The following is a 17,276-nucleotide window of genomic DNA, read 5'->3' as shown; positions in this document are numbered from 1 at the left end:
AGTCGTTGATTTTCATATATGTACACCCTCACTCCGATTTCTTCATTATCCGAATTAAAGCCATACTGAGCAAAGGTCTGTTTTGTAATTCATGTTTCCTTCCATCTCAGCTTAGTCCTAATATTCTTAATTATTCTCGTAACTCTTCATCTAGAAGTGCCAATATCTCTTTCCTCTCATTTTACCCCTCAAGCCCACACTTTTGAAAATGTTTTTTCATTTTTTCGTTTTATTGTTTGTCTTTCTCATTTTTATCGGTATACCAACAAAACTTTGACCATGACACACCTTTATGGATGCCCCAGAAAAAATAATGAAATTTCGTGTTCGCATTCCCAGTAGCTGAGTAACTGGTATATGCCCTTTACTCGTATAGTGAAATGGAATACTAAATTCGTTGAAAAGGAAAGTATGCGTTTTCGACCACATAAAGTATATGTCGGAGTCCGAAGGCCAGGCTCAACCAATTCAACCTCCTGTGCATCTCGGATCGTGGCCTTGCGTTTCCTCGGTTACATATTTTGAACAGCCTGTTTTAAACTCCATCATCTGACTGGCTCAAACTTCACAATACCTTAGCACTGTTATGGCACGAATCATTTCTTAAACTTTATTCTAGATATTTTTTCATAATTTTGTGTTTTTAAATTTCTATTGATTTGCCTTTACTTTATGTCACGCCCACGCTTCTAAAAAATTGTTGGCTATTTTTCATAATTTTATAAGCCTTGTAAATTTTTATCGATTTAAAAAAAAATTTTTTTGTCACGACCACCCTAACACCCTCATAACTGCCACACCCATATTTGTAGATAATTTTTCATAATTTTCTTGAACGCCCGTAAACTGCCACGCCCACGCTTTTAAAAAATGGTTTGGTATTTTTCATAATTTTATAAGTTATTTAAATTTCTATCGATTTTCCCAAACACTTTAAGACAGGACCACACATTTGAATTTTTTTTTAATTTTTTCCAATATCCTTCCTCTCTGACGATTTCCCACAAAAATTATGAAATTTCGCGTTCGCATTCAAACAAGCTGAGTAACGGGTATCTGATAGTCGAGAAACTCGACTTTAGCATTCTCTCTGGTTTGATTCTTTCAATGTTAGTTTAATGTCAAGGGTGATCCAGAATATTTGGCTGTTGGCTTCTGTAATAATAGCTAAATATTATAGAAATCTAAATTTACGTAAATATGGTAAATTAATTATAGAAATCTATATGCACACAGATTCTTTTGCGGATTAATTTTTTTATAAATCACTGATTTTAGTTCGCTGATCAGCACTGCTAGTTGTATATACCGTATTAAAAGGATTTAGTGCAATTTAGTTTGAAACTTTCATAAGTCTAAAAAATATAGCTTTATTTAAGTGAATTAAGAATTAATTTTGAACTCAACTTATTGATCTAGATTGGTTCACGTTCAATCTTCGGTTTCGAGCCTTTTAAATATGGACTCTTGAGTTAGTTCTTAGATTTTTACGATTTTATTTATTGAAATTCAAACTTCTACTTTCGAGCTTGTCAGTCCAGACTAGGGCAACAGATGTTTGGTTTACTGGTGGGTGATTTATTTTGGTTTTTCGATTTAATCCTCTGGACAATTTGGCTTTAGGGTTTTCTTAAACTTGTACTGAAATTATGATAAATATGAAAAGAGTAATTTCTTTCTTATATTTTGCATAATTATATCTTCCTCGTACTCACCGATTTTGCTTTCTTTGTTTTTCTATCAGAATGGTAACAACTTTCTCTCTTTTTACAATAGGATGTTGTTATAGAGTTCTTGAACAATCCCAATAAGAAACGTATAATATTCACAATCAATTCGGGTGGACAACTTTATCCATCCTACAGCTTTCCAGTCAGACCACGGTATAAAGTTGCTTACTTTATTCGGTATTTAATACCACTTCATTTAACAGATGAAAATATGCTTAATGTGAGTATAAATATCTTATTTTGTAAATGATATCTAACCATTTTAAGTTTTTTAGTCGCTTCTTATTGGTGATCTATTACCGAACCCATTAGCAAATTTATCAGTACTTTGCGACGAAGTATTTTTTCCACTGCTAAATAACACAGTAAATCAAGTGGGATGGACCAATGTGATCGCAAACGATATGAAGACAGAGTCTCAAGAAATGCGAAATGGAATTGCCCAGATGAAAGGTCTCGTTATAAACCGTACAATTTTTCCTCTTCCTATTTGTATGGATGAAGTCATGCAAGCCGCTCCAGCTATTGCCATGGGGTAAATTAATAATTTACTTAGATTTTTTAATGTACAAGGAATTTTCGGACATTTCAGAGATATTTCCGTAGTTAACCCTCTTATGAAGCACTCGCTCGAGTTTATGGTTGTAAAGTGGCTTGATTCCGTTGAAGACCTCGTAAATATAAAAGCTGGAGAAAGAATATATTCGAAAGAAAATTTTCCACTACCAGAGGCAATATTTTCCTTTTGGGAGTCACGTTTGGAAAACCTTGAGAGCTTGGCTGAACAACTAGGAGATAGGCGTATAAAGACTATTGGTTTCGTTCTTGAAAAAATTCAATCAATTTTCGAGCATTCTTATCGGAGAATTGTTGAATTAGTACTTGAATCTTTAGCAGAGGCTAGAGACATAACTAAGTGCTTGTCCCCATTGGTAAATTATATAACTTTTCAGATTACTACTTAAAAATAAAACAAAAATTTTAGAAAAAAAAAATGGACAAGTTTGAAACAAACGATATGGACGAGAACCGATCAGATATACGACCACTTATGCTGACAGTTGGATTAGTGTGGGGTCACTCGCGATATTTTCACACTTTGAATAATATGACACTTTTTTTTAACTTGTTCCAAAACTCTCTTATCGATTGCGTCAACAGAACAGTAGAGCCAGACTCCATATTCCAAGGTGATGTCGACGAAGCCTATAAAAAATTGGACATAAATATGCAGCACCTGGAATATTACAAGTAGGTATATTTCAAATGAATTGAAAAAAACACTGATTTATCTGGTAATTTAGATCTATATATAATGAATGCAGAAACTCTCTTAAGAAATTTAAGATAGGTACAACATTTAACTCGCAGGACTGGACCTGGCATCACTATGAAATATTCGGTCGATTAGATAAATTTTTGGTCCGAATGGAAGAGCTAAAAGACCTATTTAATACTGTCCGTGACTTTCAAAAATTGGAAAAAATTGTTATGGGGGGGCTAAAGGGCAGGCAGGTTACTTCCGCTCTTGAGAAAATTCTTGAAGAGTACAACAGCATATACCGTGAGTGGACAAACATTCAGTACAACCCTATTGACCCGGACGCAGAAAATTCTCTGTTCCAAAGAGATCGTTTAAGCTTCAAGGCCAAGACTGATGTAATGGAGCGCATGGTATCGTTTCAGTTTGAAAAAGGTCTTGAAGACACACATGATTTGCTTCTGGCAGGCTCTTTACTTCTTCGTCCTATTATCAAAAGGCATGTTGAACCCTTGATGCATGTCATTGTAGATGATTTTGAGGATGAGATCATGTGCGTTAAACTTTAAAAACGTTTTTACGGTGCTCGGATTAAATGTGAGTATCAAAGTAATTTCAAAAATTATTATTCCTACTTGAAATGGATTTATTAAGGAGCTGCCCACGGATGATTGCTTTCCAAAGGTTTCCGGTGCCATTTCGTTTCTGAAGAAGCTTGGGCATCGTATCATTGGCTTGCACAAGGAGCACGAACTTTACGAATATCCGTATGTTGAGAATATTAATGTTTGAAGGAATTTATATATTTTGTTTTACAGACTTTTTGACAACGAACGCGGAGGATACGTTTCTGATATTTTTAACATTATGGTGCAGGAAATTGATGATTTCACGAAGATGTTGTTAGACAAATGGATTGTTGAGTGCTGGCAGGGAATCCAGCAAGATATCATTTTAACTCTTCTTGTAAAAGATGAAGCAAATAAGCTAAGGGTTAACTTTACTGAGCGACTTATATTTGCTCTAAAAGATATTAAAGTCGTCCGACTTCTTAGTTGTGATGTTTCAGTTAACTTGACCAAATTCTTCTGTCGGGAAGACGAGCTATGAGTATATTCTACTGTCAAAATTAATTGTATAATTTAATTAAATTGTAGTATATACGAACATAATAACAATAATAATAATAATAATGATAATAATATTAATAATAATTATAATATGAATCATAATAATAAGTCAACTAATAAGTAAACTTAGGTCCACCCTAATCCTAAATATGCGAATTCAGCATGTGCACTCGACTCCCATTGGTTATCGAATATTGCAGAATTTCCTAGTGTCAGCACTTGGCTGTCACAAGCGATCTGCCTGTAGACCACACTAAGTTCAGTTATAAATCAGGAATAGATCAGGAATGTACACTTGCTGAATAAAAACCAAATAAAGATAAAATGATCAATTGCGTTGTGAAATTTAATTAACTACATGGCGACCGTGACAGGACCGTTATAAGTTGTAGCAGAAGCTAAAGGAAACCGCTTGGAACGTGAGAGGATCAGCATGCCCGACATTCCATGCTTAGCCACCAAGACGGCGGCAATTATGGAGAAACAGCGATCTGAGTGAGTAGAGTGTAGGTGTGATGGGTAAAAACAGGGGCGGAGTTCGAAATAAAGCAAAAAAGAGAATAGCGCACATAAAGTGGCTATTATATACGAACACTCCACCGCCCCAATGGTCGAAAGCTCAAAAACTACAAGCTGAGCTAGACCACTACTGTCGAATATCTTAAGAAAAAAATCCCCACCATACCCGCTCACTCAGAAAAAGAAATAAAATCGTTAACAATTAACAAAACTCCAACTCCCAATCCGAAAAGCCTGTCTGTTTTTAAGAAAAACTGCCCGAACGACTGCGAGGGACCACTGTTCACACCACATTGTGAACATACGTGCAGACATTGCAGCCCCAGCACATAACCCCTAAATGAGGACATCATCATCAACGTGGTGAACAGCCCGCTCACTACGTCATCGAGGGAGTGTCAGCGTGCCAACCCCGGCGACGTCCAGCTGACGCAAGGAGGGTCAGAGTAAAGCAAGTAGTAGCTGAAAAATAAAATTTTTTTTTGTTGCCGTGCGTGGCACACCGCCCTCAATGCACTGAGCTGCATATTAACATTACACAAAATATTGTAACATTGAGCGGAACTTTTTCTGCCCGATGAGAAGAATGGCCCGTAAAGCCATACACCAATTAGGCAAGAAAATGTAACTATATTAAAAAAAAAAAAAAAAAATCAAAACAGCATATTTTTAAAGTAGAATAAACCAAAACCCAAAAAAAAAAAAATATATATACAAAAATGGGTTGGTTTGGATCTGACGATAGTCAGACAAAAGATAATACGGCCAATGTGGTCAATAACTTAAAAATAGTTGACCATACAGAAGACATTCAGTCACTGTGGTTACTCCTTTTGATCTTGACGATCGTAACAGTCGCTCAGTTTATATTAACGCTATATGTTAAGCATAACAAGATAATAAAGAAGCGTTATATAAGCAGAACAGAGAATACTTTGGATAAAATTTAAAAAAAAAAAGATGAATGCATAAAGAAATACTCTAATATTCATCTAATTAATTTACTTTAAAATATATAAACATATTTAAAAAAAAAAAAAAACACACCCAAAATGTATTTCATCTTAAGATGATCTAAAATTTTTATTTTTGATATCAGAAAACTAGAATGACAAAAAAAAAAAAGATTATTGAAGAAACCTTTTTAGGAGAGGCCACAATTTATAAAGTTCGATTGCACAGATAAATCCATATTATTCTTTAAATGGAATGGCAAGAAATAAAAAAACGAGCTTAAAGAAATTAAAACGACTTTCGACAAGTCTTATAAATGCATGACACCAAATAGAGAAGTGCAACAAGACACTCTCAACAAGCATGCGCAGATATTGGTAAGATGCTTTAATGAAGCACGCCAATTAATTTACAGAGAAAGGAAAAGATTAACAAAAAATCATTTATCTCAAGCAGTAAAATATCTAAACAGGTTCCGTGAGAACTTGTTAAACGTCAAGTACAGACATAACTTAAATATTACAATACCAACGATTTTAAGCACACCTAAAGTGGCTGAGATCGGTGAGGATATCGAAAGTGTAGGAGAATCGGAAATAGAAATAAAAGAAGAGGATCTCCACGATCTTGCAATTCCAGCGGTAATAACATTACCCGAATTACTTGAAGAAGAACTTTCAGATTCAAATACTTCAAGAGTACAGGAAACAGCCAAAATGACAGACTCTGCCGCAAAATCAAGGGAATATGTGCGACAAATTTCGTCCACAATACCCGAGTTTGACGGCAAAAAGTTAAACTTAAATAGATTCCTCACGGCCCTCCGGCTAATAGATCTGACAAAAGGAGATCAGGAGATGCTAGCGGTAGAGGTAATCAAGACAAAGATACTTGGTCCATTATCACACAAAGTTGAAAATGAAAAGACCATTATCGGTATAATAAATGTATTAAAAGCATCAGTTAAAGGCGAATCGCCCGATGTCATCAAAGCGAAAATGCTTAGTACACAACAGCGCGGCAAAACTGCAGCGCAATATACCACAGAGATAGAAAACCTACGTGGGTTGCTCGAAGCAGCCTATATAGATGATGGTTTAGATTCAAACAATGCAGACAAATTCGCTACAAAGGAAGCCATATGCAATGACCAAGAATTGTGGGCACGATAAGCTCAAAACCATATTGGAAGCTGGAAATTTCAACACAATGAATAGCGTGATTGAAAAATACATACACTGCAGTACAGAAATGACCGGTAATTCAAATAGTGTATTATTCTATAATAATAGAGGACACTATCGAGGTAATAATTACCGAGGAAATTACCAAAACAGAGGTAATGGCCGAGGAAATTATAACTCCTACAATAACAATTATAGAGGCCGAGGTGGTTACCATGGTGGAAACAGAGGACGAAGTGGTAACCAAAATTATAATAGAGGTGGAGGTTACTCAAGAGGTAACCAAAACCATAACTATAAAACAAGTCATACCCACAATGTCCGAAACATACAATCGGAAAACGAACATGCCCCCTTGAGCGACAATCTACAGTAAAATTATACAAAATTAATCTCAATTTAAGCATTTTTATACGATTGAAGAATATGAGTACCAATTCATGGGTAACTCTTTTAATAGATACAGGTGCAGAAATTTCCCTACTTAAATGCAGAAACAATAATCTTAACGATTTAAATCCAAAAAACACAACAAATATATCAGGAATAGGGCAAGGGACAATTCAGTCTCTTCTAGGTACACTACATTTAGAAATGTGTATTGCTAATGCAGCAATACCATATGAATTCCACATCGTACCTGACAATTTTCCTATACCAGGGGATGGTATAATTGGCTTGGATTTCATTAAGAAATACAATTGTATTTTGGAATTCCACGACCAAGAAGATTGGTTCACTTTGAGGCCCAAAAATTTCAGGAACATAAACATTCCTATTATACATTCACTAGATAACGAAATAATTTTGCCAGCTAGATCAGAAGTGATTCGAAAGATTCAACTAACATCTACTGACACACATGTCCTCATCCCCAACCAGGAATTGCAACCTGGCATAATAATAGCAAGTACACTCGTAAACACACAGAACGTCTTGATTCGAATTATTAATACAACTGAAAAAGACGCTATAGTTAGCAGCACAAATATAAAAAGCGAATCATTGGATGATTATGATGTATACAATGCAAATATAGAAAATAGTGCACAAAGAACTTCAGAAGTATTAAAACTTCTTAAATTTCCATCGTTATTCAAAAGCGATTTAACAAAATTATGCACCGAATATAGCGATATTTTTGGTCTTGAAACAGAAACCATATCAGCTAATAATTTTTACAAGCAAAAATTGAGATTAAATGACAAAACTCCAGTCTATATCAAAAACTATAGAATGCCAGAAAGTCAAAAGCCAGAAATTCAAAGGCAAGTTGACAAATTAATAAAAGATGGCATTGTCGAACCATCTATTTCAGAATATAACAGTCCACTTCTCTTGGTACCCAAGAAATCACTGCCTAACTCGGCGGAAAAGAGATGGCGATTAGTAGTCGATTATCGCGAAATCAACAAGAAACTGCTAGCAGATAAATTCCCACTTCCAAGAATAGAAGATATTCTTGATCAATTAGGTCGAGCAAAATATTTCTCGTGCCTAGACCTGATGTCAGGATTTCATCAAATAGAATTAGACGAAAGGTCAAGAAATATAACATCATTCTCAACTTCAACAGGAGCATAGCCCCAAATTCTTTCCAAAGAATGATGACCCTTGCATTTTCAGGCTTAACGCCTTCGCAAGCATTTCTGTATATGGATGATTTAGTAGTCATAGGCTGTTCTGAAAAGCACATGCTTAAAAATCTAACCGACGTTTTCAAATTATGTAGGCAACATAATTTAAAACTACATCCAGAAAAATGCACTTTCTTTATGAAAGAAGTTACTTATTTAGGTCACAAGTGTACTGACAAAGGTATATTGCCAGATGACTCTAAATATGAGGTAATAAAAAATTACCCCAAACCAGTAAACGCAGACGAAACTAGACGATTCGTAGCATTTTGCAATTATTACAGAAGATTTATTAAGAACTTTTCTGAGAAATCACGCCACTTAACGAGGCTTTGTAAAAAGAATGTTCCATTTGAATGGACAAGCGAATGCAATGATGCATTCGAATATCTCAAAAGGGAATTAATGAAACCAACACTCCTTCAGTACCCAGATTTCAGCAAACAATTTTGCATAACCACAGATGCTAGTAAACAAGCATGTGGAGCGGTACTATCTCAAGACCATAAGGGTCAACAGCTACCAGTGGCATACGCTTCAAGAAGCTTTACAAAAGGCGAAAGTAATAAGTCCACTACAGAGCAGGAGCTAGCAGCTATTCACTGGGCAATAAATCACTTCAGACCATACGTATATGGTAGACATTTCTTAGTACAAAGTGACCATAGGCCACTATCATATCTTTTTTCGATGAGAAACCCCAGTTCAAAATTAACCAGAATGAGACTAGACTTGGAGGAGTTTGAATTCACAGTAGAATATCTCAAGGGGAAAGATAATCATGTTGCAGACGCATTGTCCCGAATAACCATCGGAGAACTTAAAGCAATGAATAGACAGATACTAAAGGTCACAACAAGATCTACAACAAGACAGAAAAATACCTGCGCAGGTGAAAAATTGCATGAACCAAATAAGAAAGAAAATATAAAAATGCCCAATATCTATCAGGTAATCAATAACATTGATGCCAAAAAATATGTTATACTCAAAATAGGCAAGCATAAGTGCTTGTTGAAAAGAGGAAAACAAATTATAACACGTTTTGATATGACTAATTTTTATTCTAATGAAATAATCGATTTAGATCAATTCTTTCAAAGGCTTAATGAAGAAGCAAGAATAAATAGCATCATTCAAACACAATTGTCACCAAGTGAACAAATCTTCGAATTTGTCACTATAAAGAATTTTAAAGAAAAGGGCAATAAAATACTAAAAAACTTAAAAATAGCGCTATTAAACAAGGTGACTAAGATAGATAAAAATGATAAGGTTCAAATAAAAGCAATACTGTCTAAATATCATGATGATCCATCAGAAGGAGGCCATTCAGGAATTTCTAGAACCCTGAAGAAAATAAAAAACTATTATTATTGGCCACAAATGACAAAGGCCATAAGTAAATATGTTAAAACATGTTTAAAATGTCAACAAGCCAAGACAACAAAACATACTAAAACACCTTTGACGATAACAGAAACGCCAGCAGCAGCATTTGATATAGTTTTGATAGATACCATTGGTCCACTGCCAAGATCAGAAAACGGAAATGAGTATGCTGTTACTATCATTGCGATTTAACAAAATATTTGGTAACGGTACCTATTCCAAATAAAAGTGCAAGATCAGTTGCTAAGGCTATATTCGAAAATTTTATTCTAAAGTACGGTCCAATGAAAACAATCATAACGGACATGGGAACGGAATATAAAAACCAAATTATAGACGACCTATGCAAATATATGAAGATAAAAAACATTACTTCAACAGCACACCATCACCAGAAATTAGGAACAATAGAACGAAGTCAAAGAACTTTCAACGAGTATGTTCGCTCATATATATCTGTTGACAAAACCGATTGGGATATATGGATACAATATTTTACTTATTGTTTCAACACAACACCATCGGTAGTTCATGAATATTGTCCATATGAATTAGTATTTGGAAGATTACCAAGACAGTTCATAGATTTTAACAGGATAGACAGAATATATCCTATTTACAACATGGATGACTATTCAAAAGAAGTTAAGCTAAGATTAGAAATAGCATATAGAAGAGCTAAAAATATGTTAGACAAGGCAAAAGCCGATAGAAAGATAAAATATAATAGAAATAGAATTTGCTAGTGTCAGCACTTGGCTGTCACAAGCGATCTGCCTGTAGACCACACTAAGTTCAGTTATAAATCAGGAATAGATCAGGAATGTACACTTGCTGAATAAAAACCAAATAAAGATAAAATGATCAATTGCGTTGTGAAATTTAATTAACTACAAAATATTTACTACCGTACAGCAAGCTCGTATTAAGCTTATGAGGATTGCAGAGTGGTATAATGACACATTCGAGCGTGCACACCCTACAGAAAAAAGGTTAATTGCAGCGGAAATGATTTTGATCGAGGAACAAATGAAGCCTTTACTCGATTCTATTAAGTGGAACGCTTTTAGTAAGTTTTGTTAATTGACGATTTTTTTGATCCACTTGTTTGTCTTTATTAACAAGGTAAACTACTTAGATTTCTTTTTCATTAAGAGTAAAATCGGGTCTCGCATCCGCCAGCAGTTCCTAAATTTTATTTTTGTAAACTTGTTAACTTTGGAGACACACAGCTGTGCAGGAATGTCTTCTTTATCTAGGGAAATAAGCTGCATGAGCATCTAATCTAGCCCCTCACTCACTGTCTCTCTAAAGTACTCTCGCAACTACACCTTTTGCTTATCGTTCTGCTGTTCGCTCTGTAATTAACACTCCATTTCGTAACTAATGCATGCGCGCATCGATAGCAAACTTCGCTCAACGAAATATATATTATATATAATATAATATAATTTTGCAAGTTTGTGGGCGCGGCAGTTTTGGGCGGTTTCGTTGTAAATTTACAAGACTAATAAAATTCTGAAAAAATATCCAAAAATGGTTCAAAAATGTGGACGTGGAAGTTTTGAGCTATTTGTGGGCATTTGAGAGTGGGCGTGGCAAAATTTTCGCAAATCGATAGAAATTTACAGGAATAATAAAAATATGAAAAAATATCAAAACATTTCTCAAAAGTGGCAGTGGCAGTTTTGGCGGTTTGTGTGCGTTAGATTGGGCGTATCGACATTGGCAAACTAACTTGCCCTGCGTCTTAGAACAAAAATATCCAAAAATGGTTAAAAAATGCGGACGTGGCAGTTTTGGGCTATTTGTGGGCGTTTGAGTGCTGGCAGGGAATCCAGGAAGATACCATTATAACTCTCCTTGAAAAAGATGAAGCAAATGAACTAAGGATTAACTTTACTGAGCGACTTACTTTTTCCCTCAAAGATTTTAAAGTCTTATATTTGCTCTAAAAGAAATTGAAGTCGTCCGACTTCTTAGTTGCGATGTTTCAGTTAACTTGATCAAATTCTTTTGTCGGGAAGACGAACTATGGGTATATTAGACTGTCAAAATGAATTGTATAATTTAATTAAACATTTACTACCGTACCGCAGGCTCGTATTAAGCTCATGATGATTGCAGAGTGGTATACTGACACAGTCGAGCGTGCACACCCTACCGAAAAAAGGTAACATGCATCGGAAATGATTTTGATCGAGGAACAAATGAAGCCTTTACTCGATTCTATTAAGTGGAACGCTTTTAGTAAGTTTTATTAATTGACGAATTTTCTTGATCCACTTGTTTACAGTGTCTTTATTAACAACTTAGACTTTTTTTCATTCAGAGTAATATCGCGTATCGCATACGCCATCAGTTCCGAAATTTTTTATTTGTAATCTTGCCAACTTTGGATACACAATGCTGTGCAGACATGTCTTCGTTATCTAGGCAAAAAGGCTGCGTGAGCTTCTAAGCTAGCTCTCTCTCTCCAGTACTCTAGCACCTACACCTTTGTCTTATCGTTCTGCTGTTCGCTCTGTAATTAACATTCCATTTTGTAACTAATGCATGCGCGAGTTACGGGTGCCTCCGTTGGATCGGGGGTCCTCCTTTCTCTACTCTTAGTTAGTTGCTGCCCAGGCTGATGTGATGGGAGTCAATAATGACTTTATTGTGTACTTATGATATATGTAGGTTATATATATTTGCCACTTTAAATAAATCAACTGCTTGGTTTGATGTCAAGATCAAGAATGATGAAAGCTTTATTCTTAATGTATACGCACGGGCAAGCAGCAGTGCTTTTGATCCCGTTAGTTCTAGATAGCGAGTCTAGACGAGGACGTCGCGATTACGCAGTGTGTATTTCAACGTCGAGCGCGTCGCCACCACGCAGTATGTGTGAATATGTGTGTGTGTGTGTGTTCATGCCGATTTCATCATCGGGTGCAACAGAGTTTCAGGTAGCGGGGGACGAGGCTATGCTGGCATGGTAGCTCGTGATCAATATATATATATACAGCGTTGGCACTTTGCTGATGTCGCCTACCGGGCGGGCTTCATAGGCGGAGGTGGTTGTTGAGGGGGTTAATGCTGGGCATGGTAACTCCTCCCCCCCTAGTGTGGAGAGATGGCCATAACGAAGGGATAGCCGACTCGACAACGTGAGGTGTGTGGGTGGGTTGCTGGGTAAAAATCGTTTTCTGCCTTTTACAGGTTCGGAGACAGATCACAAGTATTAGTACTATGCTCAATGCAAGGTACGTAGCGGTAAAGTATTGTTGAGTTATGTAGTCCATTTTCCCGGTTGTTGCCAATGCCTCCAGGTGCAGTTTTTCGAGTGATAGGACTTTCAATGTTTTGTTATTTTCTATTCGTTCCATTGGTGGTATCTCGATGGTAAGTTTGTCGTGGGAGACAATGAAGTATGAACAATGTATAGGTAAGGGAATTGTTTGAATGAAATGATACATTTGCTAGTTGAAAAATGGATTTTTAACCTTAAATAATAGTTTGGTGTTGCAAGTAAGAGTTTAACAGGATGGTAACAAAAGTTGTTAATGTGTTCATCCAATTCTATGGTTATATTTTGCTTATTAAATAAAATTCGTATGTCTTCTAATTGTTGTGTATTAAACATAAATTTGAAAATGAGGCCTAACTTACTAGCAAGTAAGCTTTCGGCCACGTTATCGCTCTTTAAAAATTTGGTTCTGGTAATTTTCGAAAAATTTCTATATCGAAACTTGTTTGTTATTTACGTGTTCTATTTTATATATGATCCTGATAATAATGTCCCCGTCTGTTTATCAAATTTGTCTTTTAATTGTTACATTTTCATGTTTAGTTGAATTCATTAAGTGTTAGTGTTTGATTGGGACTGGGTGTTCACAGTTCTTTTAATGTGTTTCCTAATTTTTTGTTTATGTAATTTCTGACCTCTGGTAGTTATTAGTGTTATCCCTCTGTCTCTTTCTACCTTGTGTAGAGAAAATCTAGGTGTTATTTTGTTTCTTCTGTTTTCCTTCCTATATATAGTATTATTTTCCTCAACTAGAATTGGCGGTTCCCTGTCCTTATTTAACTTAGCCAATCTCTTATCGGTGGTGTTTTGTAGGTGTTGTTGTATTTGGGGGTATAGTGTTTGTCTGAATTGATTTAGTTTTGAGAGGTAGTCATGATGATTGTCATAAGTTATGGTTTTTCCAAATATGTGTGTCCTGCCGTGAAAGAGTTCGAAAGGGGTGTGATTTGTGCTAGAATGTATCGCGTTATTGTAGGTTGTTAATACTTCGCTAAGTATTTCGGTATGTTCGCACTGTAGGTGTAATTCTTTTCGACGGTTCATAACTATTCTGTACAATTCTGTTAACGTAGAGTGAAGTCTTTCGACGGGTGAATTACCAGTCGATTGTTGGAATGAAGTAGTATGTTGGAGTATATCGTATTGAGCAAGGAAATCGTTAAACAGGTTTCCGGAAAATTCTGTTCCCTGATCGAAAACAAGTTTTTTGGGTATGCCAAAGTTGCTCATGAACTCAGACAAGGCGGCAATGATTTTTATGGAGTTTCTGTTATCAAGCGGGTATGCTTGTGCGAACTTTGAAAATTTGTCAATGACAGTTAGATTATAAGTACCATTGACGAAGTAAATATCTATGTGGATCACCTCTAAAGGTCCTGGTGGGGCAGGTGGTGATTGCATAGCTGGTTTATGGGGTTGCCTGTCGTATTTAAGTGTAAGGCAAATGTCACAGTCTTTTATTACTTGCGTAATAATATCTTTCATGCGGGGGAAATAAATATCTCTTTTTAGGTGTTGAAAGGTTTCGTCGATACCTCTGTGGTTGTTCTTTAAGTGGTATGTAAGTATTCTTGTTTTTTGGTCTTCCGTTTCGGTTATTTCGGGTAAGAACAGTTTGCAACGGGAGATTTTATATGAGTCGTTCACCGAGAAGTAGTTATACGCTTCCTCTATGAGCAAAAAGATTTGATCTGGGGCAAATATTGCAGTCATTTTGTTTGGTTTAAGAATTGATTGCAAGATGTTAGAAATAGTGTCAAAGGTATATGTAGGTTCTGAAATGACTTGTCTTGTTTTGTACGTAAATGGTGTTGTGATTTGTACTGAAGACTTTTCCCCAATGTGGAACACAATTTGTGTATTGAAATGATTTAATGGTTGTTGGACAACTGGGATTTTTTGTGGGTCTTCGTTTATGTTTAAATTTGGTTCTATTCGACTAAGCGCATCAGCGACCACGTTTTGTTTGCCTTTTTATACACTACTTCGTAATCGTATGCGGCTAGGGTAGTTTTCCACCGAAGTAGTTTAGGGTTTTGACCATTAAAGCTTTCTAACCAGACTAATGGTTTGTGATCTGTGACTATTTTAAATTTCTGGCCAAAAAGGTATGGCCTAAAATGACTTACTGACCAAATAATAGCTAGCATTTCTTTTTCTATGGTGAATATCGAACCTCTGTGTCTGATAGCGTTCTACTAGCGAAGGATATGGGTCTGTCGTTGGTATCGGGGCCTTGTGATAGCACTGACCCTATGGCGTAGTTGCTTGCGTCGGTCGTCAACGTGAATGGTTTTGTAAAGTCGGGGAATATAAGTATTGGGTCGTTGCATAATAAATTCTTTCAAATTTCGACTGCTTTCCTAAATTCGTCGTCTATTACTATTGATTTTTTTCCTTTTAATTGTCTTGTTATAGGTTTTGTTATTTTTGCGAAATCTTTGATAAACTTCCTATAGTACCCAAGTAATCCCAAAAATGACTTGATTTCCTTGATGGTTTTGGGGCAGGGAAAGTCTTTAATAGCTTGTATTTTGTTTGGGTTGGGCTTGACTCCCTCCTGAGTAACAATGTATGTGTCCCAAAAAGTCAATTTCTTCCTTAAGAAGTTACACTTAGCAGGTTGGATTTTTAGATTCGCATTCAGTAGCTTAGAGAAAACAAGTTTAATGTCGCTAATGTGTTTCTGCAGTGAGGGTGAGAATATAATAATGTCGTCTAGGTAAACCAGACAAACATTACCTATAAGGTCTCCTAGAACGTTGTCCATCACACGTTGAAAAGTGGCTGGGGCGTTCTTCAGACCGAAGGGCATTCTTGTGAATTCGTAATGCCCATTTTCGACTGTGAAAGCTGTTTTGTTCGCGTCTTGTAGATTCATCTCAATTTGATGGAATCCACTTGCCAAGTCTATTGTTGTGAAGTATTTTGTTCTACCTATTCGGTCCAGTATGTCTGCTATGTTAGGTATCGGATAACGGTCGGAGATGGTTTTTTCGTTTAATTTTCGAAAATCTATTACCAACCGCCATTTTTCTTTGCCTGTAGTGTCGGCTTTTTTGGGTACGATCCATACGGGTGCACTCCAAGGAGAGTGACTGTTTTTAATAATATTTTGTCGAAACATTTCTGATATTTGTTTACGAACTTCTTCTTTGTGTACATATGGGTAACGGTATGATTTAGTGAATATCGGAACATTGTCTACTGTTGGTATGGAGTGTTTAACGACATTAGAAAAGGTCAAATGGCTCTCTTCATAATGGAAAAGTTTCCTAAAGGTTTTGCATAGATTGATTAGATTAAATTTTTCTTCTTGGTTTAAATGTTCTGTCTTAATATTAAGTTCTTGTTGGGTGTCCGTCTGAGTAGTATCCGCCATTGTAGACATGCAGTGTAAAAGTCCATAGTGTTGTAAAGAGAGTTCTTCTGCTATTAATGGTTCTTCTAAATAAAGTGTTTGGTTGTAGTCTGAACTGTTACAGACTTCGAAATAGGCTATACCTGCGGTTGCAGTATACAGTCCACCTGTTATTGATAGTTGGTTGTCAAAATCTGTGGTCCGTATATAAAGTCTCCTTGCATGAAGTTTACTGGTAGTGGAAGCCTTACCTTGCTATTTGATGGTACAGTATGCAAAATGTCTACAGGGTTTGGTCGTGTCAAAATTGGAACTGCGGTTTCAGGTGTTTCCAAAATGGAATCCGCGATGTTTATTTTTTGCATTCAGAGTGGATAGAAGATCCATGCCTAAGAGGCCATTGAAGTGTGGATGAAAATTGAACAAAAGAAACTTCTGATTTGACAATTCTTTGAATTGTTTAAATTTAATAGTGTCTGTGAATTCCGTAATTTGGAATGTATTAAGTACTGTATGAATGGCTATGCTTGAATTAAGTTTTTTATATTGTCTTCTGTAATGAGGGCCGGGTTTATAAATGAATAAGTGGACCCAGTGTCTATTAGGAATTTAAGTGGTTGTGAAGGGACAAATGTTGGGGATAGCATTACATAAGGTAATGATGACCCGTGGGCTTTTTTAGTTATGAATCCGACTGGTCTTCCGAGGCTCTTTGCGGAAAATTTGAGTCGTCATTTATGTTGCACAAATTTACATTTGTGTTAGTATTGTTTCTGTATTGTTGGTGTGTTGAAGTTTGTTTTTCGTAGTTGTGGG

General features: G+C 36.0%; 1 protein-coding gene and 1 long non-coding RNA gene across 2 annotated transcripts; both read left to right on the top strand.

The window, feature by feature from the left end:
• Positions 1-1,776: 1,776 nt before the first annotated feature.
• LOC116803384 (dynein beta chain, ciliary-like) lies at positions 1,777-3,548 on the top strand (the record flags this gene model as incomplete). Its single annotated transcript, XM_032727126.1, has 5 exons — positions 1,777-1,950; positions 2,006-2,265; positions 2,323-2,662; positions 2,716-2,981; positions 3,035-3,548. Coding segments are annotated over 5 exons (1,554 nt in total), but the record flags the coding sequence as incomplete, so codon positions are not given.
• Positions 3,549-3,552: 4 nt separating this feature from the next.
• Positions 3,553-4,096, top strand: LOC116803385. The gene is made up of 3 exons (XR_004363588.1): positions 3,553-3,588; positions 3,646-3,758; positions 3,810-4,096. It is a non-coding gene; the product is annotated as an uncharacterized LOC116803385 (long non-coding RNA).
• The last annotated feature ends 13,180 nt before the right edge of the window (positions 4,097-17,276 follow it).

This window comes from Drosophila sechellia, unplaced genomic scaffold (genome assembly GCF_004382195.2).
Source record: "Drosophila sechellia strain sech25 unplaced genomic scaffold, ASM438219v1 Y_01, whole genome shotgun sequence".
NCBI classification, from domain to species: domain Eukaryota; kingdom Metazoa; phylum Arthropoda; class Insecta; order Diptera; family Drosophilidae; genus Drosophila; species Drosophila sechellia.
The sequence above is the reverse complement of the archived record's forward strand: the minus strand, read 5'-3'. Positions and strand labels throughout refer to the sequence as shown.